Source organism: Somniosus microcephalus, unplaced genomic scaffold, assembly GCF_052327205.1.
Source record: "Somniosus microcephalus isolate GS21.2 unplaced genomic scaffold, FLI_Smic_1.0 unresolved_chr1, whole genome shotgun sequence".
NCBI lineage: Eukaryota > Metazoa > Chordata > Chondrichthyes > Squaliformes > Somniosidae > Somniosus > Somniosus microcephalus.
In genome coordinates this window covers 169,076,126-169,102,312 of record NW_028225179.1, presented here as the reverse complement: position 1 = coordinate 169,102,312, position 26,187 = coordinate 169,076,126, and the positions used below count along the sequence as shown (strand labels likewise).

At 52.0% G+C, this 26,187-nt stretch overlaps 3 protein-coding genes across 3 annotated transcripts in view; 1 reads left to right on the top strand and 2 right to left on the bottom strand.

The window, feature by feature from the left end:
* LOC147096534 (uncharacterized) overlaps nt 1-1,146 on the bottom strand; it is a 37,495-nt gene extending 36,349 nt beyond the window's left edge. Inside the window, exon 1 of the mRNA XM_085975349.1 lies at nt 1,010-1,146. The gene's annotated coding sequence lies outside the window, so the exon portion shown is untranslated. The remainder of the gene's footprint in view (nt 1-1,009) is intronic.
* The window catches only part of LOC147096528 (NACHT, LRR and PYD domains-containing protein 3-like), a 582,546-nt gene that overhangs the window by 90,389 nt on the left and 465,970 nt on the right, over nt 1-26,187 (bottom strand). The window lies entirely within an intron of this gene.
* On the top strand, nt 862-23,800 carry LOC147096533 (uncharacterized). The gene is made up of 2 exons (XM_085975352.1): nt 862-997; nt 21,232-23,800. Exon 2 carries the CDS (start codon nt 21,370-21,372, stop codon nt 22,474-22,476), a length of 1,107 nt encoding a protein of 368 aa, XP_085831478.1. The 5' UTR covers nt 862-997; nt 21,232-21,369; the 3' UTR covers nt 22,477-23,800.

The window sequence follows — 26,187 nt, the reverse complement described above, 5'->3', positions numbered from 1 at the left end:
CACTTTTCCTCAAGTGTCTCATCCTTAAAATTCTCATCCTTGTTTTCAAATCCCTCCGTGGCCTCGCCCCCTCCCTATCCCTGTAATTTCTTTCAGCCCCTACAATCTTCCGAGATATTAGTGCTTCTCTAATTCTGGCCTCTTGAGCATCCCCGATTTTAATCGCTCCACCATTGGTGGCCGTGCCTTCAGTTGCCTGGGCCCTGAGCTCTGGAATTCCCTGCCTAAACCTCTCCATCTCTCTACCTCTCTCTCCTTTAAGATGCTCCTCTTTGACCAAGCTTTTGGTCATCTGCCCAAATATCTTATGTGGCTTGGTGTCAAATTTTGTTTTCTAACACTCCTGCGAAGATTCTTGGGACGTTTCATTACATTAAAGGCGCTTTATAAATACAAGTGGTTGTTGTTGTTTCCTGAAACGAATAACAAATTCCCCAGAGGGAAAAAAACTTGTCCTTTTACTCCCAAATATTAAAAAGTTTGTTCTACAGAAGCACGAGGTTTATCTACTTTTATTAATGAATTTAAAAAGTCTCTATTAAAACCTGAGCCAGTGTGTTGTGAGCCAAAGAGCCTTGTGTCCAATGCGGGGAATAAAGGCCCACATCCGCCCCGGGCCCTGAACAAGGGACTGGAGAAACTCGCTGCCCCGCGGATCAGACAATCAGCCGGCGCTAGTCCCGCCCCTCGGGCTACCCGATTGGTTGGAGGACCCGCCGTCGGCTCGCTCCTCCAGCCCCACCCACTGGGTGCCGCTAGTCCCGCCCCTCGGGCTCACCGATTGCTTGGAGGACCCGCCGCCGGCTCACTCCTCCAGCCCCGCCCCGCACGCTCTCTATTGGTCGGAAGCTCCCGTCAATCAGGCAGTGGGCCCGGGTCACATGCCCCTGCTGCGATGACGTCACTGAGGCCCCGGTCACGTGTCTCTGAGGAAGTCTGACCCGCTCCGCGAGGCTGAATCCGCTCCGTTCGATTCCCGCGACCCTCGCACTCCCAGGTTTGTGTTTACCGTCATTTATTTCCCCGTCTCTCTCCGCTCCTCCGTCTGGCTGAAAAAACTCGCTTTCGGCCGGTAATTCCCACTCTTCAACCGTTAGCGACCGTCACCCAGAGTGTCGCCCCTGAGCATGCGCACTAGCAGCTGGTCCTGGGCCTCCGCCCCTGAGCATGCGCACTAGCAGCTGGTCCAGGGACTCCACCCCTGAGCATGCGCACCAGCAGCTGGTTCTGGGACTTTGCCCCTGAGCATGCGCACTAGCAGCTGGTCCTGGGACTCTGCCCCTGAGCATGCGCACTAGCAAATGGTCCTGGGACTCTGCCCCTGAGCATGCGCACTAGCAGCTGGTCCTGGGACTCTGCCCCTGAGCATGCGCACTAGCAAATGGTCCTGGGACTCTGCCCCTGAGCATGCGCACTAGCAGCTGGTCCTGGGACTCTGGGCCCCTGAGCATGCCCACTAGCAGCTGGTCCTGGGACTCTGCCCCTGAGCATGCCCACTAGCAGCTGGTCCTGGGACTCTGGGCCCCTGAGCATGCCCACTAGCAGCTGGTCCTCGGACTCTGCCGCTGTGCATGCCCACTAGCAGCTGGTCCTGGGACTCTGCCCCTGAGCATGCCCACTAGCAGCTGGTCCTGGGACTCTGCCCCTGAGCATGCCCACTAGCAGCTGGTCCTGGGACACTCCTGCCCCTGAGCATGCCCACTAGCAGCTGGTCCTCGGACTCTGCCGCTGAGCATGCCCACTAGCAGCTGGTCCTGGGACTCTGCCCCTGAGCATGCCCACTAGCAGCTGGTCCTGGGACTCTGCCCCTGAGCATGCCCACTAGCAGCTGGTTCTGGGACTCTGCCCCTGAGCATGCCGACTAGCAGCTGGTCCTGGGACTCTGGGCCCCTAAGCATGCCCACTAGCAGCTGGTCCTGGGACTCTGCCCCTGAGCATGCCCACTAGCAGCTGGTCCTGGGACTCGGGTCCTGGGTCTCTGCCCCTGAGCATGCGCACTAGCAGCTTGTCCTGGGACTCCGCCCCTGAGCATGCGCACTAGCAGCTGGTTCTGGGACTCTGCCCCTGAGCATGCCCACTAGCAGCTGGTCCTGGGACTCTGCCCCTGAGCATGCGCACTAGCAGCTGGTCCTGGGACTCTCAGTCCCTGAGCATGCCCACTAGCAGCTGGTCCTCGGACTCTGCCGCTGTGCATGCCCACTAGCAGCTGGTCCTGGGACTCTGCCCCTGAGCATGCCCACTAGCAGCTGGTCCTGGGACTCTGCCCCTGAGCATGCCCACTAGCAGCTGGTCCTGGGACACTCCTGCCCCTGAGCATGCCCACTAGCAGCTGGCCCTGGGACTCTGCCCCCTGAGCATGCGCACTAGCAGCTGGTCCTGGGACTCTGCCCCTGAGCATGCCCACTAGCAGCTGGTCCTGGGACTCTGCCCCTGAGCATGCCCACTAGCAGCTGGTTCTGGGACTCTGCCCCTGAGCATGCCGACTAGCAGCTGGTCCTGGGACTCTGGGCCCCTAAGCATGCCCACTAGCAGCTGGTCCTGGGACTCTGCCCCTGAGCATGCCCACTAGCAGCTGGTCCTGGGACTCGGGTCCTGGGTCTCTGCCCCTGAGCATGCGCACTAGCAGCTTGTCCTGGGACTCCGCCCCTGAGCATGCGCACTAGCAGCTGGTTCTGGGACTCTGCCCCTGAGCATGCCCACTAGCAGCTGGTCCTGGGACTCTGCCCCTGAGCATGCGCACTAGCAGCTGGTCCTGGGACTCTCAGTCCCTGAGCATGCCCACTAGCAGCTGGTCCTCGGACTCTGCCGCTGTGCATGCCCACTAGCAGCTGGTCCTGGGACTCTGCCCCTGAGCATGCCCACTAGCAGCTGGTCCTGGGACTCTGCCCCTGAGCATGCCCACTAGCAGCTGGTCCTGGGACACTCCTGCCCCTGAGCATGCCCACTAGCAGCTGGCCCTGGGACTCTGCCCCCTGAGCATGCGCACTAGCAGCTGGTCCTGGGACTCTGCCCCTGAGCATGCCCACTAGCAGCTGGTCCTGGGACTCTGCCCCTGAGCATGCCCACTAGCAGCTGGTTCTGGGACTCTGCCCCTGAGCATGCCGACTAGCAGCTGGTCCTGGGACTCTGGGCCCCTAAGCATGCCCACTAGCAGCTGGTCCTGGGACTCTGCCCCTGAGCATGCCCACTAGCAGCTGGTCCTGGGACTCTGCCCCTGAGCATGCGCACTAGCAGCTGGTCCTGTGACTCCGCCCCTGAGCATGCGCACTAGCAGCTGGTCCTGGGTCTCTGCCCTGAGCATGCGCACTAGCAGCTTGTCCTGGGACTCCGCCCCTGAGCATGCGCACTAGCAGCTGGTTCTGGGACTCTGCCCCTGAGCATGCCCACTAGCAGCTGGTCCTGGGACTCTGCCCCTGAGCATGCGCACTAGCAGCTGGTCCTGGGACTCTCAGTCCCTGAGCATGCCCACTAGCAGCTGGTCCTGGGACTCTGCCCCTGAGCATGTCCACCAGCAGCTGGTCCTGGGACTCTGCCCCTGAGCATGCCCACTAGCAGCTGGTCCTGGGACTCTGGGCCCCTGAGCATTCCCACTAGCAGCTGGTCCTGGGACTCTGCCCCTGAGCATGCCCACTAGCAGCAGGTCCTGGGACTCTGCCCCTGAGCATGCCCACTAGCAGCTGGTCCTGGGACTCTGAGCCCCTGAGCATGCCCACTAGCAGCTGGTCCTGGGACTCTGCCCCTGAGCATGCCCACTAGCAGCTGGTCCTGGGACTCTGCCCCTGAGCATGTGCACTAGCAGCTGGTCCTGGGACTCTGCCCCTGAGCATGCCCACTAGCAGCTGGTCCTGGGACTCTGAGCCCCTGAGCATGCCCACTAGCAGCTGGTCCTGGGACTCTGCCCCTGAGCATGCCCACTAGCAGCTGGTCCTGGGACTCTGCCCCTGAGCATGTGCACTAGCAGCTGGTCCTGGGACTCTGCCCCTGAGCATGCCCACTAGCAGCTGGTCCTGGGACTCTGCCCCTGAGCATGCCCACTAGCAGCTGGTCCTGGGACTCTGCCGCCCCTGAGCATGCCCACTAGCAGCTGGTCCTGGGACTCTGCCCCCTGAGCATGCGCACTAGCAGCTGGTCCTGGGACTCTGCCCCTGAGCATGCCCACTAGCAGCTGGTCCTGGGACTCTGCCACTGAGCATGTCCACTAGCAGCTGGTCCTCGGACTCTGCCCCTGAGCATGCCCACTAGCAGCTGATCCTGGGATTCTGGGCGCCTGAGCATGCCCACTAGCAGCTGGTCCTGGGACTCTGGGCCCCTGAGCATGCCCACTAGCAGCTGGTCCTGGGACTCTGCCCCTGAGCATGCCCACTAGCAGCTGATCCTGGGACTCTGGGCCCCTGAGCATGCCCCCTAGCAGCTGGTCCTGGGACTCTGCCCCTGAGCATGCCCACTAGCAGCTGGTCCTGGGACTCTGCCCCTGAGCATGCCCACTAGCAGCTGGTCCTGGGACTCTGCCACTGAGCATATCCACCAGCAGCTGGTCCTGGGACTCTGCCCCTGAGCATGCCCACTAGCAGCTGGTCCTGGGACTCTGGGCCCCTGAGCATGCCCACTAGCAGCTGGTCCTGGGACTCTGCCCCTGAGCATGCCCACTAGCAGCTGGTCGTGGGACTCTGCCCCTGAGCATGCCCACTAGCAGCTGGTCCTGGGACTCTGCCCCTGAGCATGCCCACTAGCAGCTGGTCGTGGGACTCTGCCCCTGAGCATGCCCACTAGCAGCTGGTCCTAGGACTCTGCCCCTGAGCATGCGCACTAGCAGCTGGTCCTGGGACTCTGCCCCCTGAGCATGCCCACTAGCAGCTGCTCCTGGGACTCTGCCCCTGAGCATGCCCACTAGCAGCTGGACCTGGGACTCTGGGCCCCTGAGCATGCCCACTAGCAGCTGGTCCTGGGACTCTGCCCCCTGAGCATGCCCACTAGTAGCTGGTCCTGGGACTCTGCCCCTGAGCATGCTCACTAGCAGCTGGTCCTGGGACTCTGCCCCTGAGCATCCCCACTAGCAGCTGGTCCTGGGACTCTGCCCCCTGAGCATGCCCACTAGCAGCTGGTCCTGGGACTCTGCCCCTGAGCATGCCCACTAGCAGCTGGTCCTGGGAATCTGCTGCCCCTGAGCATGCCCACTAGCAGCTGGTCCTGGGACTCTGCACCTGAGCATGCCCACTAGCAGCTGGTCCTGGGACTCTGCCCCTGAGCATGCCCACTAGCAGCTGGTCCTGGGACTCTGCTGCCCCTGAGCATGCCCACTAGCAGCTGGTCCTGGGACACTGCCCCTGAGCATGCCCACTAGCAGCTGGTCCTGGGACTCTGCCCCTGAGCATGCCCACTAGCAGCTGGTCCTGGGACTCTGCCCCTGAGCATGCCCACTAGCAGCTGGTCCTGGGACTCTGGGCCCCTGAGCATGCCCACTAGCAGCTGGTCCTGGGACTCTGCTGCCCTGAGCATGCCCACTAGCAGCTGGTCCTGGGACTCTGGGCCCCTGAGCATGCCCACTAGCAGCTGGTCCTGGGACTCTGCCCCCTGAGCATGCCCACTAGTAGCTGGTCCTGGGACTCTGCCCCTGAGCATGCTCACTAGCAGCTGGTCCTGGGACTCTGCCCCTGAGCATCCCCACTAGCAGCTGGTCCTGGGACTCTGCCCCCTGAGCATGCCCACTAGCAGCTGGTCCTGGGACTCTGCCCCTGAGCATGCCCACTAGCAGCTGGTCCTGGGACTCTGCACCTGAGCATGCACACTAGCAGCTGGTCCTGGGACTCTGCCCCTGAGCATGCCCACTAGCAGCTGGTCCTGGGACTCTGCTGCCCCTGAGCATGCGCACCAGCAGCTGGTCCTGGGACTCTGCCCCTGAGCATGCCCACTAGCAGCTGGTCCTGGGACTCTGCCCCTGAGCATGCCCACTAGCAGCTGGTCCTGGGACTCTGGGCCCCTGAGCATGCCCACTAGCAGCTGGTCGTGGGACTCTGCCCCTGAGCATGCCCACTAGCAGCTGGTCCTGGGACTTTGCCCCTGAGCATGCCCACTAGCAGCTGGTCCTGGGACTCTGGGCCCCTGAGCATGCCCACTAGCAGCTGGTCCTGGGACTCTGCTGCCCTGAGCATGCCCACTAGCAGCTGGTCCTGGGACTCTGGGCCCCTGAGCATGCGCACTAGCAGCTGGTCCTGGGACACTGCCCCTGAGCATGCCCACTAGCAGCTGGTCCTGGGACTCTGCCCCTGAGCATGCGCACTAGCAGCTGGTCCTGGGACTCTGCCCCCTGAGCATGCCCACTAGCAGCTGGTCCTGGGACTCTGCCCCTGAGCATGCCCACAAGCAGCTGGTCCTGGGACTCTGCCCCTGAGCATGCCCACTAGCAGCTGGTCCTGGGACTCTGCCCCTGAGCATGCCCACTAGCAGCTGGTCCTGGGACTCTGCCCCTGAGCATGCCCACTAGCAGCTGGTCCTGGGACTCTGCCCCTGAGCATGCCCACTAGCAGCTGGTCCTGGGACTCTGCCACTGAGCATGTCCACTAGCAGCTGGTCCTGGGACTCTGCCCCTGAGCATGCGCACTCGCAGCTGGTCCTGGGACTCTGCCCCTGAGCATGCCCACTAGCAGCTGGTCCTGGGACTCTGCCCCTGAGCATGCCCACTAGCAGCTGGTCGTGGGACTCTGCCCCTGAGCATGCCCACTAGCAGCTGGTCCTGGGACTCTGCCCCCTGAGCATGCCCACCAGCAGCTGGTCCTGGGACTCTGGGCCCCTGAGCATGCGCACTAGCAGCTGGACCTGGGACTCTGGGGCCTGAGCATGCCCACTAGCAGCTGGTCCTGGGAATCTGCTGCCCCTGAGCATGCCCACTAGCAGCTGCTCCTGGGACTCTGGGGCCTGAGCATGCCCACTAGCAGCTGGTCCTGGGAATCTGCTGCCCCTGAGCATGCCCACTAGCAGCTGGTCCTGGGACTCTGCACCTGAGCATGCCCACTTGCAACTGGTCCTGGGACTCTGCTGCCCCTGAGCATGCCCACCAGCAGCTGGTCCTGGGACTCTGCCCCTGAGCATGCCCACTAGCAACTGGTCCTGGGACTCTGACCCTGAGCATGCCCACTAGCAGCAGGTCCTGGGACTCTGCCCCTGAGCATGCCCACTAGCAGCTGGTCCTGGGACTCTGGGCCACTGAGCATGCCCACTAGCAGCTGGTCCTGGGACTCTGCCCCTGAGCATGCCCACTAGCAGCTGGTCCTGGGACTCTGCTGCCCCTGAGCATGCCCACTAGCAGCTGCTCCTGGGACTCTGGGCCCCTGAGCATGCCCACTAGCAGCTGGTCCTGGGACTCTGCCCTTGAGCATGCCCACTAGTAGCTGGTCCTGGGACTCTGCCCTTGAGCATGCCCACTAGCAGCTGGTCCTGTGACTCCGCCCCTGAGCATGCCCACTAGCAGCTGGTCCTGGGACTCTGCCCCTGAGCATGCCCACTAGCAGCTGGTCCTGGGACTCTGCCCTTGAGCATGCCCACTAGCAGCTGGTCCTGTGACTCCGCCCCTGAGCATGCCCACTAGCAGCTGGTCCTGGGACTCTGCCCCTGAGCATGCCCACTAGCAGCTGGTCCTGTGACTCCGCCCCTGAGCATGCCCACTAGCAGCTGGTTCTGGGACTCTGCCCCTGAGCATGCCCACTAGCAGCTGGTCCTGGGACTCTGCCCCTGAGCATGCCCACTAGCAGCTGGTCCTGGGACGCTGCTGCCCCTGAGCATGCGCACTAGCAGCTGGTCCTGGGACTCTGTCCCTGAGCATGCCCACTAGCAGCTGGTCCTGGGACTCTGGGCCGCTGAGCATGCCCACTGGCAGCTGGTCCTGGGACTCTGCCCCTGAGCATGCCCACTAGCAGCTGGTCCTGGGACTCTGGGCCCCTGAGCATGCCCACTTGCAGCTGGTCCTGGCACTCTGCCCCTGAGCATGCCCACTAGCAGCTGGTCCTGGGACTCTGCCCCTGAGCATGCCCACTAGCAGCTGGTCCTGGGACTCTGGGCCCCTGAGCATGCGCACTAGCAGCTGGTCCTGGCACTCTGCCCCTGAGCATGCCCACTAGCAGCTGGTCCTGGGACTCTGCCCCTGAGCATCCCCACTAGCAGCTGGTCCTGGGACTCTGGGCCCCTGAGCATGCGCACTAGCAGCTGGTCCTGTGACTAGGCCCCTGAGCATGCGCACTCGCAGCTGGTCCTGGGACTCCGCTGCCCCTGAACATGCCCACTAGCAGCTGATTCTGGGCCCCTGAGCATGCCCACTAGCAGCTGGTCCTGGGACTCTGCCCCTGAGCATGCCCACTAGCAGCTGGTCCTGGGACTCTGCCCCTGAGCATGCCCACTAGCAGCTGGTCCTGGGACTCTGCCCCTGAGCATGCCCACTAGCAGCTGGTCCTGGGACTCTGCCCCTGAGCATGCGCACTAGCAGCTGGTCCTGGGACTCCGCTGCCCCTGAGCATGCCCACTAGCAGCTGGTCCTGGGACTCCGCTGCCCCTGAGCATGCCCACTAGCAGCTGGTCCTGGGACTCCGCTGCCCCTGAGCATGCGCGTTGTAAACCCCAACAAGCATGCTGATGTTGAGGTGCCTGGAGAGGAATCTGTCATTTGCCTTTGATCAATAACCCTCATGGTCTTGAGGACCTCCATCAGGCTGGCCCTCATCCTTCGCTGCTTCAGTGCATAGAAAAGCCCCAAACTTCTCCAATCTCTGTCACTAACTGCTCTTTGGAACAGAGGAGACTGAGGGAGACTTGATTGAGGTGTATAAAATTATGAGGGGCCTGGATAGAGTGGGTGGGAAGGACCTATTTTCCTTAGCAGTGAGGTCAATAACCAGGGGCCGTAGATTTAAAGTAATTGGTAGAAGGATTACAGGGGAGTTGAGGAGAACTTTTTTCACTCAGAGCGTGGTCGGGGTCTGGAACTTTCTGCCTGAAAGGGTGGTAGAGGCAGAAACCCTCATCTCAGTTAAAAAGTACTTGGAGATGCACATGAAGTGCTGTCACCTGCGGGGCTATGGACCAAGAGCTGGAAAGTGAGATTAGGCTGGAGAGCTGTTTTTTGGCCGGCTCAGGCACGATGGGCCGAATGGCCTCCTCCTGTGCCCTAAATTTCTGTGATTCTATGATAACCCCTCCATTGCTCGACAGTCTGGGTCAAAATGGAGTGAAAAAGAAAAACAAAGAACTTAAAGAAAGAAAAGAAAGACTTGCATTTATATAGCGCCTTTCACGTCCATCGCACGTCCCAAAGCGCTTTACAGCCAATGAAGTGGAGTCACTGTTGTAATGTAGCAAAAGTGGCAGCCAATTTGCGCCCAGCAACATCCCACAAACAGCAATTCCAAAATTCTATAGATTATGGAACAGTTCCTGCAGATTGGAGGGTGGCAAATGTAACCCCACTATTAGCCTAACATCAGTAGTGGGGAAAATGTTAGACTCGATTATAAAGGATGTGATAACACGACACTTAGAAAATATCAACGGGATTAGACCGAGTCAACATGGATTGATGAAAGGGAAATCGAGTTTGACAAACCGACTGGAGTTTTTTGAGGATGTAACTGGTAGAATAGATAAGGGAGAACCAGTGGATGTGGTGTATTTGGATTTTCAGAAGGCCTTTGATTAAAGTCCCACATCAGAGGTTGGTGTGTAAAATTAAAGCTCATGGGATTGGGGGTAATATACTGGCATGGATTAAAAATTGGTTAACAGACAGGAAACAGAGAATAGGAATAAATGGGTCTTTTTCTGGGTGGCAGGTGGTGACTAGTGGGGTACCGCATGGATCAGTGCTTGGGCCCCAGCTATTCACAATATAGATCAATGATTTGGAGGAGAGAACCAAATGTAATATTTCCAAGTTTGCTGACGACACGAAACTAGGTGGGATTGTGAGTTGTGAGGAGGATGCAAAGAGGCTTCAAGGCGATTTAGACAAGTTGAGTGAGCGGGCAAATACATGGCAGATGCAGTATAACGTGGATAAATGTGAAGTTATCCACTTCGGTAGAAAAAACAGAAAGGCAGAGTATTATTTAAATGGTGATAGATTGGGAAATGTTGATGTACAAAGGGACCTGGGTGTCCTTGTGCACCAGTCACTGAAAGCACACATGCAGGTGCAGCAAGCAGTTAGGAAGGCAAATGGTATGTTGGCCTTCATTGCAAGAGGATTTGAGTACAGGAGCAAGGATGTCTTACTACAGTTATACAGGGCCTTGGTGAGACCACACCTGGAGCACTGTGTGCAATTTTGGTCTCCTTACCTAAGAAAGGATATACTTGCCATAGAGGGAGTGCAGCGAAGGTTCACCAGACTGATTCCTGGGATGGCAGGGCTGTCGTATGAGGAGAGATTGGGTCGACTAGGCCTGTATTCACTAGAGTTTAGAAGAATGAGAGGGGATCGCATTGAAACGTATAAAATTCTGACAGGGCTAGTCTGGGTGCAGGGAGGATGTTTCCCCTGGCTGGGGGTTTAGAACAAGGGGTCACAGTCTCAGGATATGGGCTCGGCTATTTAGGACTGAGATGAGGAGAAATTTCTTCACTCAGAGGGTGGTGAACCTGTGGAATTCTCTACCACAGCAGGCTGTGGAGGCCAAGTCACTGAATATATTTAAGAAGGTAGATAGATAGATTTCTAGACACAAAAGGCATCAAGGGGTATGGGGAGAGAGCGGGAATATAGTATTGAGATAGAGGATCAGCCATGATCATATTGAATGGTGGAGCAGGCTCGAAGGGCCGAATGGCCTACTCCTGCTCCTATTTTTCTATGTTTCTATGCAATATAATAATGACTAGATAATCTTTTTTTTTAGTAATGTTGATATTGGCCAGGACACCGGGGATAATTCCCCTAATCTTCTTCGAAATAGTGCCCTGGGATCATTTACGTCCACCCGAGAGAGCAGACGAGGCCTCGGTTTAACGTCTGATCTGAAAGACGGCACCTCCGACAGTGCCGCACTCCCTCAGCACTGCAGTGGAGTGTCAGCCTGGATTTTTGGGCTCAAGTCTCTGGAGTGGGACTTGAACCCACAACCTCTGACTCAGAGGCGAGGGTGCATTTACTCGCCGCCCTTCACGACCCCAGGATGCCCATAACACTTCAGGGCCAATTCATTGATTTTGAATTGCTGTCACTGTTGTAATGTAGGGAAAGGTGCCAGCCAATTTATACTCGGGGACCCTCCGTTATTCCTTCCCCTGGCTTCCCTCAGAATCCTCGGATGGAAACCACCATGTCCCTGGGATTTGTTCCCCCTCCGTTTGAGGAACGTCTTCAGTCCTGTATCTTGTAGCTTTTAAAAGCTCTTTAGAATAATTTGTCCGTGACGACACTGTTGTGGAGTATTTTAAACCAACACTCGACACAAGGTTTTAGATCGATTGTCAAGTTGTCTTTATTGCAATGGTGGGGAAACAGTCTGCTCTGTCTTAGCCAGACCTTTCCAAATTGGTACAGCAAACACGACATTTTTATACATTACAATACACATGTCAAAATTCATTCCTGCCACCCGATTGGACCTTGGCCCGCATGCACCTTCACTGATTGGTTGCCTATGCTGCGTTACATTAAAGCACCACCTTTATTATCGGCCGTTATCCCACAAGCTGTTGTTGCACCCATGACCTTTGTTTATGCCAGATGGGTCTCATCAACATTGTACTTCTGACTCATTGTCCTCCTTTCCTGCCTCTCTCGGCCTCTTTCATTGGTTTACTTTCCTGCCAGAACAGAACTTACATCCTCTTAGGTCTCTTATGGTTTCCACATCCGACTATGTTATCAACTTAGAAAAAGCTTACTACTGCAAAAGGCCCATTAGATTATTGTCTTTATTACACCATTCAGTGAAACTGCCAGCGATGTCAGTTTAACTCTTTCCCCACTGCAATCCCCCCTTTTGGTACTTGGCCCTTGCCCAAGTTAAACCACATGTCGAAGCATCGCTGTGCCTCCTGCCCCATGTGGTGATCAGGCGCTGGTTCGGGAGGCCCTGCATACCCATCATGTTTAGAGCAATCTTGTGTTTTCCGACTCGCTTTAGCTCTTTGTTTGGTCCGTTTCTTTTTACAAGCGGTGCATGCTGCTATTTCCCATCCTATAGCCATGACTAACTGTACTATCACTAATGTATGAGAAATGATGCGGATCCATGGGTGTATGTTGACGTTCACTCCCCAATCCCACAGCTTCTCATACCACGGGACGTCCTGTAGCTCTACCTCAATGTCCCTTTTGTCGAAATCTCGACTCTCAATGGGACTCTGAAACGATCAGCTCCGGTAGATGTTCTTTTTTAATAAATTTTTACTTGTCGCAAGGAGAGCGTCCCGCTCAGTCAAAGGCTAGCAGAGACTCTCCAGAATTACAGATTAACAACACATTTATACAGTAAAGTAAACAGGTTATGGTTTCTTCATGTGTCTTTCAAGTCAGACAAAGGGACAAAGAATTCTTCAATCCTTAACTAAGTTTCTACATATTTCTAAAGTCTGGCGTAGCGAAAGACTATTGATAATACAATGGGTAGTTATTTATTCTAGACTATTTAATTAAGACCATCAGTATTGAATGGAATGTAGATACTTCATACAGTATGTTTCTTCTGTTATCTGGTGGCCAAGCCTCTGGCCAGGTGGCTTGCGTAAGGTTCCCTTTACTCATGTAAATGGTCTTTGTTTGCAACACAGATAAGCAACAGTTTACAGTGTTTAGTCAAGGTTAATATGCTTAAGGAAGGAATAGAGGACATTTCTGCAGAGGCTTCTGGGAGGACCGGGACTCCATTTTGTTTGTTTAAAAGGGGCACATGTAACTATATTCAGCTTTAAAAGGTACATTGCCACACTTTCTAACTCCCCAAGATCCCTTTGCAGCACTATGTACTGTTTCACCATCTTACTTAAATCCTCTTTCATTTCTTGCAGATCCTCTTGCAGGTGGGGTATTGGGGCCCTGACTGGATCTTCATAATTAACCAACTCGTCCTTTAGACTATCTGGCACATTTAGTTTTATCTCCTCCCTTGAATGTACATACACCAATCTGGTGTGTCCAATTGTCACAGGGACCTTTGGCGTAAAGCAAAAGTTAGGCATTGTGATTGCACATACAAGGTTACTATATTGGTACTCAGTCTCTGTGGTGGCTATACAATACTCCCCTTCGCCTCTATATCTCGAGCGGGTGTGATGGTGATCAACATGTGATAATTCCAACACACACCCCTCTGTCTTATTATAGCCGCACTCATCCTTACGGCCTTCTCCTACCGGATGTGGGCATATCATAAGCGTGCCTTTCCCGTGGCATCCGTTTAGGGAGACTCCTCTCATAGTACCATTCTTCCTGATGGCATAGGTATCAATTGGATAGTATTGGAGGTATGTCTCACCCCTCACTATGCCTATGTTTGTTACCTGGTACTGTGGGTATGGAGTCGTGTCTAGTCCCACCACTGGTATCAGGAGTACCATGCCTATCATTGCTGTCACTTCTGCTTTACATTTTTGTATCACTGGATATACTCTGGTTATCCCTTTGAGGGTACAAGCACTCCGAGGGCCTGGATTATGGCTCAGGCCATAGAGCTGTGTGCTGTTAATCCAGTCTGGTACCTCGCCTCGCTCTATCTGTGCCAGATTATGTTTTAACTGTCCGGTGATCCATTGGCCATAGGCATGACACAAGCCTCTCCCTACCCCATCTTTTGCCTGTTCCTCATCTCTATGGTTTAGTTTGTTGATAATGCTAGCATGGTCCTCTATAACCTTGATTCCCTCGAGTAATTTCCTTATCGTATGTCCTCCCAACTCTGATCCTTGTCTAACCAAACCAGTTTCCTTCTCTAAAATCTGTTGTATTACCCTTTGTAGTCGTTCCACATGGCTCTGGACTCCTTGTATATCTAGGGCATTAATGAATGATGTCCCCGTGTTTATTCCCGTGAGTATATCGGTTCCTGAGCTCCTCTTAATCCTTTGGTGGAATGCAGCATGTCCCCCGAGACTAGTCGCCCCTGTCGGATCATCAGCTTGGTTAATGACATTCTTCATCATATATGCTTACAATTCTCTAGTTTTAGTAAACCTTTCACAATATCCTGGCCATTGTAACATGGTTAAGTTCATTAGTACCGGTACAATTTTGTGTCTCCCGTTACCATACAATTGTTCTCCCTCGGTAAATAATACTAGTCCATTCATGGGTCCAGGTTTCATATCTGGACATTGTAGCATCCTCGGTTCGCTTGTCTCTTCTTTCTGTGTATTGGGAGCCGTGGATGAGACTCCGAATGTGATTGTTCCATTAAAACATGGTGCTTCTTCATCATGTACTTGTCGTGTAATGTGGGATGTCCCTTTGCTTATTTCGTGTCCCAGCAGTAATCCCACCTTCATGGTGAAGTTTCCCTGTAAATTAAGCAGAAGCCTGGCCGTCACCAGTGGTTAGTTTATCTCCGGTGTTTATTCCATTGTTCCTGTGGGATTTAAGATCAGATGGGTTATTGCTTTATTGTTTTAATTGGGTCCAATGTTTCCATCTACCCTTTCCCCTCATATCTATACATGTGCACGTATCGCTGGTCATGATAACCTCAAATGGTCCAGTCCATCTAGGTGAGAATCCCGATCTCTCTGGCAATATTTTAACAAATACCTGCTCGCCCACCTTGGGTAGGGGCTCCGAGGCCCCTGCTTTTGTGTATTTTTATCTCTGATGTCTTGTTGTTCTTTAACTTCTTGTTTGAGCTCCTTCAATTGATTATCCAATGTTTGTACGTATTTCCTAATTTTACCTTTTAAGGGTCCTAGTCCCTCGCTACCAGATGCTACTCCTTCCGGCAGACACATTGCTCGTCCAGTCATGAGTTCAGATGGTGTCAGTCCGGTCACCCCGTGATCCTTTTTCCATATTCCATCTCTACCTCTGGCTGCGCCTCTCTTTGTCCACTGCTCCTGCTCCTCCATTTCAGTCTCCTCTTGGATTTTTTTAATGTTCACTTCCTCTGCTGTTATTCTACCTGCTGCTCTTGCTGCCTGATCAGCTAGCATATTTCCTTTTTGTTGCTCGCTCACTATCTTGCGGTGTGCCTTTATTTTAATCACTGCTACCTCTTCTCCTTGTACCACTTCTACTAGGTCTCTCACTACCTCCTCATGCTGTATTTGTCCTCCTCCGGAGGTTACATATCCTCTCCTATTCCACGCTATCATATAAACATGCACTACCCCAAACGCATACCCACTATCGGTGTATATATTTACTCGTTTTCCCTTTGCCAATTTCAATGCTTCTGTGAGAGCCACTGGTTCTGCTACTTGAGCTGAGGTTCCCCCTTCAAGCCCTCCCTTTGCGACTGTTTCTCCGTTCTCGGATACTCCTGCCCAACCGTGTGTGGCTCCCCATTTATATATCGGCGCAATCCGTCTACATAAAAGGTGTTTTGGGGATTTTCAAGGGGCGATTCTGATACGGTTCCTCTGACCTCTTCTTTGATTACTAACTGACACTCGTGTGCCTCACCCTCTGTTCGCATTCACTCTGCGGGGTTGACTCTGTGTTCCCTTATGATCTGGACTAATCTGTCCTTGGGTATCAATACTGCTTCCCAAGCCGCCCTCCTTCTGTCTGATACAGCCTTCATTTTGCCTGTGTTTAGCAGGTCCACACTGTGTTGTGTGTGTAATATCAGCTGTCCTGACATAGTGACAGACTCGCATATCCGCACCACCCATGCGGCGCAGTCGAGGGCCGCCACACATCTCGCCATTCCTTTAGCCACGGGGGTTTGTTGGGTGGAGTAATAGGCAATTGGCCTCATATCTCCCCCATACTCTTGGGTGACTACAGCATTCTAGAAGTTCCCGTCTATACTATAATATATATGGAATGGTTTGACTATATTTGGCAATCCTAGTGCGGGTGCGGATGTCAGGGCTGCTTTTAATTTTGCAGAAGCCTTGTCATGCTCCGATTCCCATTCTATCTTATCAGTGGCGGGTCTCCCCCTTTAACTAACCGTTAAATCGGCTCTGCTTTCCCTGCAAAGTCTGATATAAAATTCCTGCAGTAGTTAAACTGTCCCAACACTTTCCTTACTCCCCGGACGGTCACTGGCCTTGGCATGTCTTTTATGGCTGCCTTTTGTTCCTGTGGGAGTGCCTTATAGCCCTGGCTAATTTCGTGCCCTAGATACTTTACTTTGGACAGTCCAACCGTTGCCTTTTTTGGGGGGGTTCAGTTTAAAGCCAGCTTTCTTAAGTGTCTGGAGGGTGGCTAATAATGCTCCCATGTATCCTTTGGCATCCTCTGATGCAATCATTATGTCATCGACATATTGGAGTAGGGCTCTCTGGTACTTTGATAGGTCTAACTCGTCTAAGGCTTGACTCAGTACACGGTGGAATATATTTGGACTGTTGTGGAACCCCTGCGGGACCCTGGTCCATGTATACTGTCTATCCCCACACAGGTTCGAATCCTGTTTGTGACGCCAATTGTGGCGTATTTTAAACCAACACTCGACACAAGGTTTTAGATCGATAGTCAAGTTGTCTTTATTGCCCCGGTGGGGAGACAGTCTGCTCTGTCTTAGCCAGACCTTTCCAAATTGCCACAGCAAACACTACATTTTTATACATTACAATACACATGGCCATCTCATGCACAATTCATTCCTGCCACCCGATTGGACCGTGGCCCGCATGCATCTTCACTGATTGGTTGCCTATGCTGCGTTACATTAAAGTACCGCCTTATTATCGGAAAAGTATATGTCAAGCTGATGTTGCACCTCTGACCTCTGTTGGTTCCATGTCTGGCTATGTTATCTCCACTGCCAATTCAGCAACTTAGAAAAAGCTTATTACTGCAAAGTATGGTCTTTATTACACCATTCAGTGAAACTGCCAGCGATGTCCGTTTAACTCTTTCTCCACTGCAACACTCCTCCTCCTTGATTGCAATGTCTACATCGTCCCTCTCTCTTGTGAAAACAGATGCAAAGTATTCATTAAGAACCATATTCATGTCTTCCGCTTCCACACACAGGTTACCTTTATAGTCCCTAATAGGCTCCACTTGTTTTCCTTGCCAATATTTTTTCATGCCCTCTCTTTGCTTTTCTTCTTTCAAACAGTGCCATGGGATCTTTGATGTCCACCTGAGAGAGCAGACGGGGCCTCGGTTTAACATCTACTCCAAAAATCGGCACCTCCAACAGTGCAGCACTCCCTCAGCACTGCACTGGAGTGTCAGCCTAGATTTTTGTCCTCAAGTCTCTGGAGTGGGACTTGAACCCACAACTTTCTGACTCCGAGGCAAGAGTGCTACCAACTGAGCCACTGGCTGACACTAAAGAACAAGCAGTTCTGACGGGTCAGAGTGATCATAATATGATAGAATTCTTCATTAAGATGGAGAATGAAGTAGTTGACTCAGAGACTAGGGTCCTGAATTTAAATAAAGGAAACTACGATGGTATGAGGCGCGAGTTGGGTAGGATTGATTGGGGAATGTCACTCAAAGGGTTAATGGTGGATAGGCAATGGCAAACATTCAAAGATTGCATGGATGAACTATAGAATTTGTTCATCCCTGTTTGGCATAAAAATAAAACAAAGAAGGTGACTCAACTGTGGCTAACGAGGGAAATTAGGGATAGCCCTGACAACATTCCGGCAATAGTACTGAAGACTTGTGCTCCAGAACTAGCTGCGCCCCTAGCCAAGCTGTTCCAGTACAGCTACAACACTGGCATCTACCCGGCAATGTGGAAAATTGCCCAAGTATGACCTGTCTACAAAAAGCAGGACAAATCCAAGTGGCAAGTAACATTCGCACCACACAAGTGCCAAGCAATGACCATCTCCAACAAGTGAGACTCTAACCATCTCCCCTTGATATTCAATGGCATTACCATCGCTGAATCCCCCACTATCAACATCCTGGGGGTTACCATTGATCAGAAACTGAACTGGACCAGCCATATAAATACTGTGGCTACAAGAGCAGGCCAGAGGCTGGGAATTCTGCGGCGAGTGTCTCACCTCCTGACTCCCCAAAGCCTTTCCACCATCTACAAGGCACAAGCCAGGAGTGTGATGGAATACTCTCCACTTGCCTGGATGAGTGCAGCTCCAACAACACTCAAGAAGCTCGACACCATTCAGGATAAAGCAGCCTGCTTGATTGGCACTCCATCCACCACCTTCAACATTCACTCCCTCCACCACCGGCGCACTGTGGCTGCAGTGTGTACCATCTACAAGATGCACTGCAGCAACTCGCCAAAGCTCCTTCAACAGCACCTTCCAAACCCGCGACCTCTACCACTTAGAAGGACAAGGGCAGCAGACGCATGGGAACATCACCACCTACAAGTTCCCCTCCAAGCCAGACACCATCCTGACTTGGACCTGTATCGCCGTTCCTTCACTGTCGCTGGGCCAAAATCCTGGAACTCCCTTCCTGACCGCATTGTAGGTGTACGTACACTGTATGGACTACAGCGGTTCAAGAAGGCGGCTCACCACCATCTTCTCAAGGGCAATTAGATATGGGCACTAAATGCGGGCCTAGCCAGCCAGCGACGCCCACATCCCATCAATGAATTTTTAAAAAGCATAAGATCCAAGGAGAGGACATATAAATTAGCCAGAAAAAGCAGTAAACCTGAGGATTGGGAGCAGTTTAGGATTCAGCAAAGGAAACAAAGGGATTAATTAAGAGGGGGAAAAGTAAGCTTGCAGGGAACATAAAAACTGACTGTAAAAGCTTTTATAGATATGTGAAGAGAGAAAGATTGGTGAAGTCAAGCATAGGTCCCTTGCAGTCAGAATCGGGAATTTATAATGGGGAACAAAGAAATGGCTGACCAATTAAATACATACTTTGGTTCTGTCTTCACAAAGGAGGACACAAATAACTTCCCAGAGAGGTCGGGGAACATAGGGTCTAATGAGAGGGAGGAGCTGAATGAAATCAGTATTTGTAGGGAAATGGTGTTGGGAAAATTGACGGGATTGAAGGCCGATAAATCCCCAGGGCCTGATAATCTACATACAGGGTACTTAAGGAAGTGGCCCTAGAAATAGTAGATGCATTGCTGGTCATCTTCCAAAATTCAATTGACTCTGGAACAGTACCCATGGATTGGAGGGTAGCTAATGTTACCCCACTATTCAAAAAAGGTGGTAGAGAGAAAACGGGGAATTACAGACCGGTAAGCCTGACATCGGTAGTGGGGAAAATACTAGAGTCCATTATAAAAGATGTAATAGCAAAGCACTTGGAAAACAGTGACAGGATCGGACAAAGTCAACATGGATTTACAAAAGGTAAAACGTGCTTGACTAATCTACTGGAATTTTTTGAGGATGTAACTGGTAAAATAGATAAGGGAGAACCAGTGGATGTGGTGTATTTGGATTTTCAGAAGGCTTTCGATAAGGTCCCGCATAAGAGATTAGCGTGTAAAGTTAAGGCACATGGGATTGGGTGCAAGGTATTGTCTTGGATAGAGAACTGGTTGGCAGACAGAAAGCAAAGAGTTGGAATAAACGGGTCTTTTTCCGAGTGGCAGGCAGTGACTCGTGGGGTACCGCAGGGATCGGTGCTAGGACCCCAGCTATTCACAATATAAATGATCTAGATGTGGGAACTAAATGTAATATCTGCAGGTTTGCAGATGACACAAAGCTGGGTGGGCATGTGTGCTGTGAGGAGGATGCCGAGAAACTCCAGTATGATTTGGACAGGTTGGGTGATTGGACAGAAGCATGGCAGATGCAATATAATGTGGATAAATGCGAGGTTATCCACTTTGGTGTCAAAAACATGAAGGCAGATTATTATCTGAATGGCAATAGATTGGGAGAAGGGGAAGTGCAACGAGACCTGGGTGTCCTTGTGCACCAGTTGCTGAAGGTAAGCATGCAGGCGCAGCAGGTGGTTAAGGCGGCAAATGGTATGTTGGCCTTCGTAGTGAGAGGGTTCGAGTACAGGAACAAGGATATCTTGCTGCAGTTTACAGGGCCTTGGTGAGACCACATCTTGAGCATTGTGTGCAGTTTTGGTCGCCTTATCTGAGGAAGGATGTTCTTGCCATGGAGGGAGTGCAGCGAAGATTCACCAACCTGATACTTGGGATGGCAGGAGTGACGTATGAGGAGAGATTGGGTCGATTGGGCTTATACTTGCTTGAGTTTAGAAGAATGAGAGGGGATCTCATTGAAACTTATAAAATTCTAACAGGGCTAGACAGACTAGATGCAGGAAGGATGTTCCCGATGGTGGGGGAGTCCAGAACCAGGGGTCACAGTCTAAGGATAAGGGGTAAGCCATTTAGGACAGAGATGAGGAGGAATTTCTTCACCCAGAGAGTGCTGAACCTGTGGAATTCTCTACAACAGAAGGCAGTAGAGGCCAATTCATTAAATATATTCAAGAAGGAGTTGGATAAATTTCTTAAGGCTAAAGGGATCAAGGGATATGGAGAGAAAGCAGGGACAGGGTACTGAATTTGGATGATCAGCCATGATCACATTGAATGGCGGAGAAGGCTCGAGGGGCCGAATGGCCTACTCCTGCTCCTATCTTCTATGTTTCTATGTTTATGATGAAGGGTGATCGACCTGAAACATTAACTCTGTTTCTGTCTCCACAGATGCTGCCTGACCTGCTGAGTATTTCCAGCAGTTTCTGTTTTTATTAAAGAAATGAGGGAGTGTTTGCTGATGGGAAGAATGTTGGGTCGTCCTGCGCATGCGCACCTCCCTGGCGGCTGAGGCGAAACACCAACTTGCCTCCACCTGAGCCGCGCACGCGTACCAGATGTTGTGGCTTCGCATGCACGCCCGATGTTCCAACCATGGGGTTTTGTGCGCTGAGCATGCGCATTGCAGACCGATCGGGACGGGCGATTGTAGAGCAGAAGGGAGAGCGCGGGGGCCATAAGCACATGCGCGGGACTCAGCGTCAACAGAGCACTTTCTGGAGCATCGGGGCTTGTGGGTATTACAGCCGCCATTACTGCTGATCCTTTCAACCAACCTGTGCAGCAGCTGGGGCCTGAAAATCAGCTTCACTGCCCCTAGGTTCGGAAAGGGGAAAATTAAACAACAGTTTGCCTCTGATCCTTTTCTGATCTCAATTTACAGGGTTATAGAAGTGGAGCAGTCACAGGCGGGAAGCTCATAACCAAACATCACGTCAAGATCTGACAGAGTCGCTGGATTCATCAGGACCTGAATATCATCGGCCTTTGCACATGGAAGGAGAGAGCAGCGATCGCAGCGATGATGAACCGCACATGTGTTCGGTGTGTGGACGCGGATTCAGCCGATCGCCTGACCTGGCGAGACACGTGCACCGTCAGACCGGGGAGAAAGCCGGGTAAAGGTGGGGATGGCGGGAAGGGCTTCAGTTCCCCGTCTGCATTGGAAGTTCAACGGCGCAGTCACACCAGGGACAGTCCGTTCACCTGCTCCGTGTGTGGAAAGGGATTTGTTTGTTCATCCCACCTGCAACCACACCAGCGAGTTCACACTGATGAGAGACCATTTCAATGTTCTGACTGTGGGAAGAGCTTTAAAAGCTCCTGGGAACTGAAGCGACACCAGCGAGTTCACACTGGGGAGAGACCATTTCAGTGTTCTGACTGTGGGAAGAGCTATAAAAGCCCCGGGGAGCTGAAGGGACACCAGCGAGTTCACACTGATGATAGACCATTTCAATGTTCTGACTGTGGGAAGAGCTTTAAAAGCCCCGGGGAGCTGAAGGGACACCAGCGAATTCACACTGATGAGAGACCATTTCAATGTTCTGACTGTGGGAAGAGCTTTAAAAGCTCCAGGGAGCTGAAGGGACACCAGCGAGTTCACACTGGGGAGAGACCGTTCACCTGCTCCATGTGTGGGAAGGGATTCGCTCAGCTCTCCATCCTGCTGGTACATCAGCAAGTTCACACTGATGAGAGACCATTTCAGTGCCCTAACTGTGGGAAGAGCTTTAAAAGCCCCGGGGAACTGAAGCGACACCAGCAAGTTCACACTGATGAGAGACCATTTCAGTGTCCTAACTGTGGGAAGAGCTTTAAAAGTCTCCAGGGTCAGAAGGGACACCAGCGAGTTCACACTGATGAGAGACCATTTCAGTGTCCTAACTGTGGGAAGAGCTTTAAAAGTCTCCAGGGTCTGAAGGGACACCAGCGAGTTCACACTGATGAGAGACCATTTCAGTGTCCTAACTGTGGGAAGAGCTTTAAAAGCCCCCAGGATCTGAAGAGACACCAGCGAGCTCACACTGATGAGAGACCCTTTGAATGTTCTGACTGTGGGAAGAGCTTTAAAAGCTCGAAGATCCTTAAGAGTCACCAGCGTCTTCACACAGATCATCGAATGTAACAGCGCAGAAGGAGGTGATTCGGCCCAACATGTCTGTGCCGGCTCTTTGAAAGAGCTGTCCAATTTAGTCCCAAACCCCAGCTTTATCCCCATAACTCTGCAAACTAGTCCTCTTCAAGGACTCCTCCAATTACCGTTTGAAAGTTCCTGTGGAACTTGATTCCAGCATCCTTTCAGATGGTGCGTTCCAGTTATTAACAACCCTCTGTGTGAAAACAATTCTCCTCATTTCCCCTCCAGTTCTTTTAGCAACTATTTTAAATCTGTGACCTTTGGTTACCGACCCACTTGCCAGAGTGAACAGTTTCTCCCTACTTGCTCGATCAAAACCCCTCTGTTGTGGCGAAATTAAATAATTAAGTCTGCACACTAGTCTGTAAATGGTAAAGAGCCAAGCAGTTTATTTAAAACAAAACAATTCAACAGTACAATACAAACAGTCCGCAGAGGTAACTAAAGGCTGATCAGGGAGTACAGCTAGAGCTCCTTCAGCTCGTTCCTGGCTGTCTCCTCGATTGACTTCAATTTCTATTATTTAAGTACAAAAGCCGTGGATACCTCGTGCACAGCTCGTGACATTGTTCTAATTGGCTTAAAGCCCACATGCACAATTCGTTGCATTGTTTTAATTGGCTTGAAGCACGCATGCACAATTGCTGATTGTCACATGATCTTTACGACCTTATCTGTTGTTCCCCCAAGTGGTTTTACTTCCCTCGTTCGTGGCTGGTGCTTCTGTCTCCACTGTCATCCTGTGTGCAAGCTGCACTGTTAACCCCTTAAGTTCTGAAGGGCACCTATGTTACCGTTCACTAAAAATCCACTTCAAACCCCCCTTTGGTCCTTGGCTACCCCAGCCCATGAGACCACACTAAACTAAGTTATGCCAATTTGTCCCGCCCCCTGTTTGGTGATCAGCCGATGGGTTAGGGAGGAATAGGTGCGTGATGTCAGCGGTTAAATTCCACTACTCATCAGATGCTTCCTTTCCTCAAGTACCTTTACTATCTGCTGGGCGTGGCGTCTTCTGCAGGATGAGCAAAACATGAAAGCATAACCAAGAACTAAGACTAATTGTGCTGCCACCAATATGTGTGATATGATACGTATCCACGGGTGGATATTAACATTTAGTCCCCAATTCCACGCCTTCATGCGTGCAGCGAAGATTCACCAGGCTGATACCTGGGATGGCAGGAATGATGTATGAGGAGAGATTGTGTCGATTGGGCTTATACTCACTGGAGTTTAGAAGATTGAGAGGGGATCTCATCGAAACCTATAAAAATTCTGTCAGGTCTGGACAGACTAGATGCAGGAAGGATGTTTCTGATGGCCGGGGAGTCCAGAACCAGGGGTCATAGTCTAAGGATAAGGGGTAAGCCATTTAGGACTGAAATGAGGAATTTCTTCACCCAGAGAGTGGTGAACCTGTGGAATTCTCTGCCACAGAGGGCGGTGGAGGCCAGTTCATTAAATATATTCAAGAAAGAGTTGGATATGTTTCTTGAGGCTGAAGGGATCAAGGGATATGGGGAGAAAGCAGGGACAGGGTACTGAGTTTGGATGATCAGCCATGATCACATTGAATGGCGGAGCAGGCTCGAAGGGCCGAATGGCCTACACCTGCTCCTATCTTCTATGTTTCATATACCACGGAATGTAGCGAAGGTCTGTCTCAATGTCCTTGCCCAGCTGGCGCAGCCCCTTCTTGAGAACGTGGTATCTCTTATTCTTGGGCAGCTGGGGTATTGGTGCAGCCAATTCACTCTCATACTGGTACAAATCGTATTTCAAATCATCTGTTACAGTCAGGATAGTGGTTTGCCGCGCATATATGTATGTCATTCGCGCTTGTCCGATCGTGACCGGTAGCCTCGGGGTAAAACAGAAATTAGGATTAGTAATGTTGTATTCCAGACCATCATAGCCATATGTTCACTGATTTGTGACTACGCAGTATTCCCCCTTTTCGTGGTAGGCTGAGTGTGTGCATTTGCACTCTGATGGGCTTATTTCAAGGGCACAACCGATTGGTTGAATCCGCACCCATCCTCACTTCCCCAGCCTACTGGATGTGGACATATAGTTAGGCTTCCGACCCTGTGGTGCCCTGTTTATGAGACCCCTCTCATGGTTCCGTTCCATTTGATCCCATAGGGTAGTACAGCATGTAGTCCTCGCCCCGGATGAGTCCCAAGCTCTCTACCTCAACCTGGCGATATGGTCCCAATTCTCCCCTTGCCATCACCGGAATCATTAGGACCATTCTCACCAGGGCCGAATGTGAGTCTGTGCACGCACCAGTCACGGGAAAGACCCGAGTCATTCCCTTCAAGGTGCACACGTCTAGCGACCCTGGGTGTTGTGCTAGGTGGAACAGGTGGGTACTGTTTATCCAATCTGGGACTTCGCCTCGGTGTATTTGGTCGAGGTTCAACCATCCATCCCCCGTAAGCATGGCAGAGATCCCTTTGGACCTCCGTTCTTTCAGAATCAAATTCTCGATCGATTAGGCGATTAATGGTGGCAGCATGGCCCTCCAGGACTATAATCCCTTTGGCTAAGCTCCCTGCTGCCCCATCACCTTCCCGCACAGCTCCTTTGTGTCTGCCTGCCCCTGCAGCAGCTTTCTGACTGTGTCTCTAAGAATGTCCGCCCGTACAGATTATCCATTTCCCCATGTCTGTCTTCTCTTCCTGACCCCGTTGGCCATGTATCGGGGAGAGGATGTCATCCCGGTATTCAGATGTTTGGACTCGGTAGTGTCCTTCCACGGCCATGCTGGGTTTGAACTTTACTCGCCCCTGTTGAGATGCGTCACTTCTGGGTTTTTTTTCATGGGGGTTGCTCTGTATTAGGATCACAAGTCTTCCGCATAGTTCCTTCATTCTGTTAATTCGATATAGGCCCCCGAATGGGGTGTGTTAGATTCATTTCAGTTGTGACCAGTGTTGCCATCATCCCACACCATTCATATCCACACATGCACACGTATCACCACTGATCAATAGCTGTTTCATGGTCGGGGCCCCAGTCCACCAGCTCCTGGGATGGTTTCCCCCCTTTGATCAGATCTTGTATAGGCTGGGCCATTTCTGCATATTCTGGGATAAAGTTCTGGCAATAATTAAATAGCCCTAGTACCTGCTTGACCCCCTCCCCTCTCTGGCGCGGTCCCTTCCTGCTAGCTTTCCTCTTGGTCCTAGTGCCCCTCCCATCTGTCTTCGGGCATTTGTCCCTTCCCTTGTGTTATTATGTATCCTAGATAGATTACTTCGTCCTTCCCTACCTGTACCTTTCTAGGGTTTACCATTAGTCCTGCATTCTGTAGGGCTCCCAGTACCATAGTCAATTAAATATTGTACAGGGACCTGTCACTATCGGATGTTCTTGCGGAGCAGAGTTATCTTATTCAATTTGGACTACACCAATTTACACCAACCAGAATTTCACCGTGGCCACAATGAAAGTCTGGTTTTAGTAGATTAATTAACCTCATAACTCCAATTTAATCCAGGTCAATTTCTTTTAAACTAACTTGGAAAACAAAGCAAGAAGCCACGTTAACAAAGAAACAATTTTCTTCCAAGCACATTGGCAGCTGTAACTTCAAGGCTGAAGCTTATCTTTTGTAAAACAGTGAACAGATAAAACAAAACAAAATAGCACATTCTTGCAGAAAACAGTAAATTACGTCATATTTCTTAT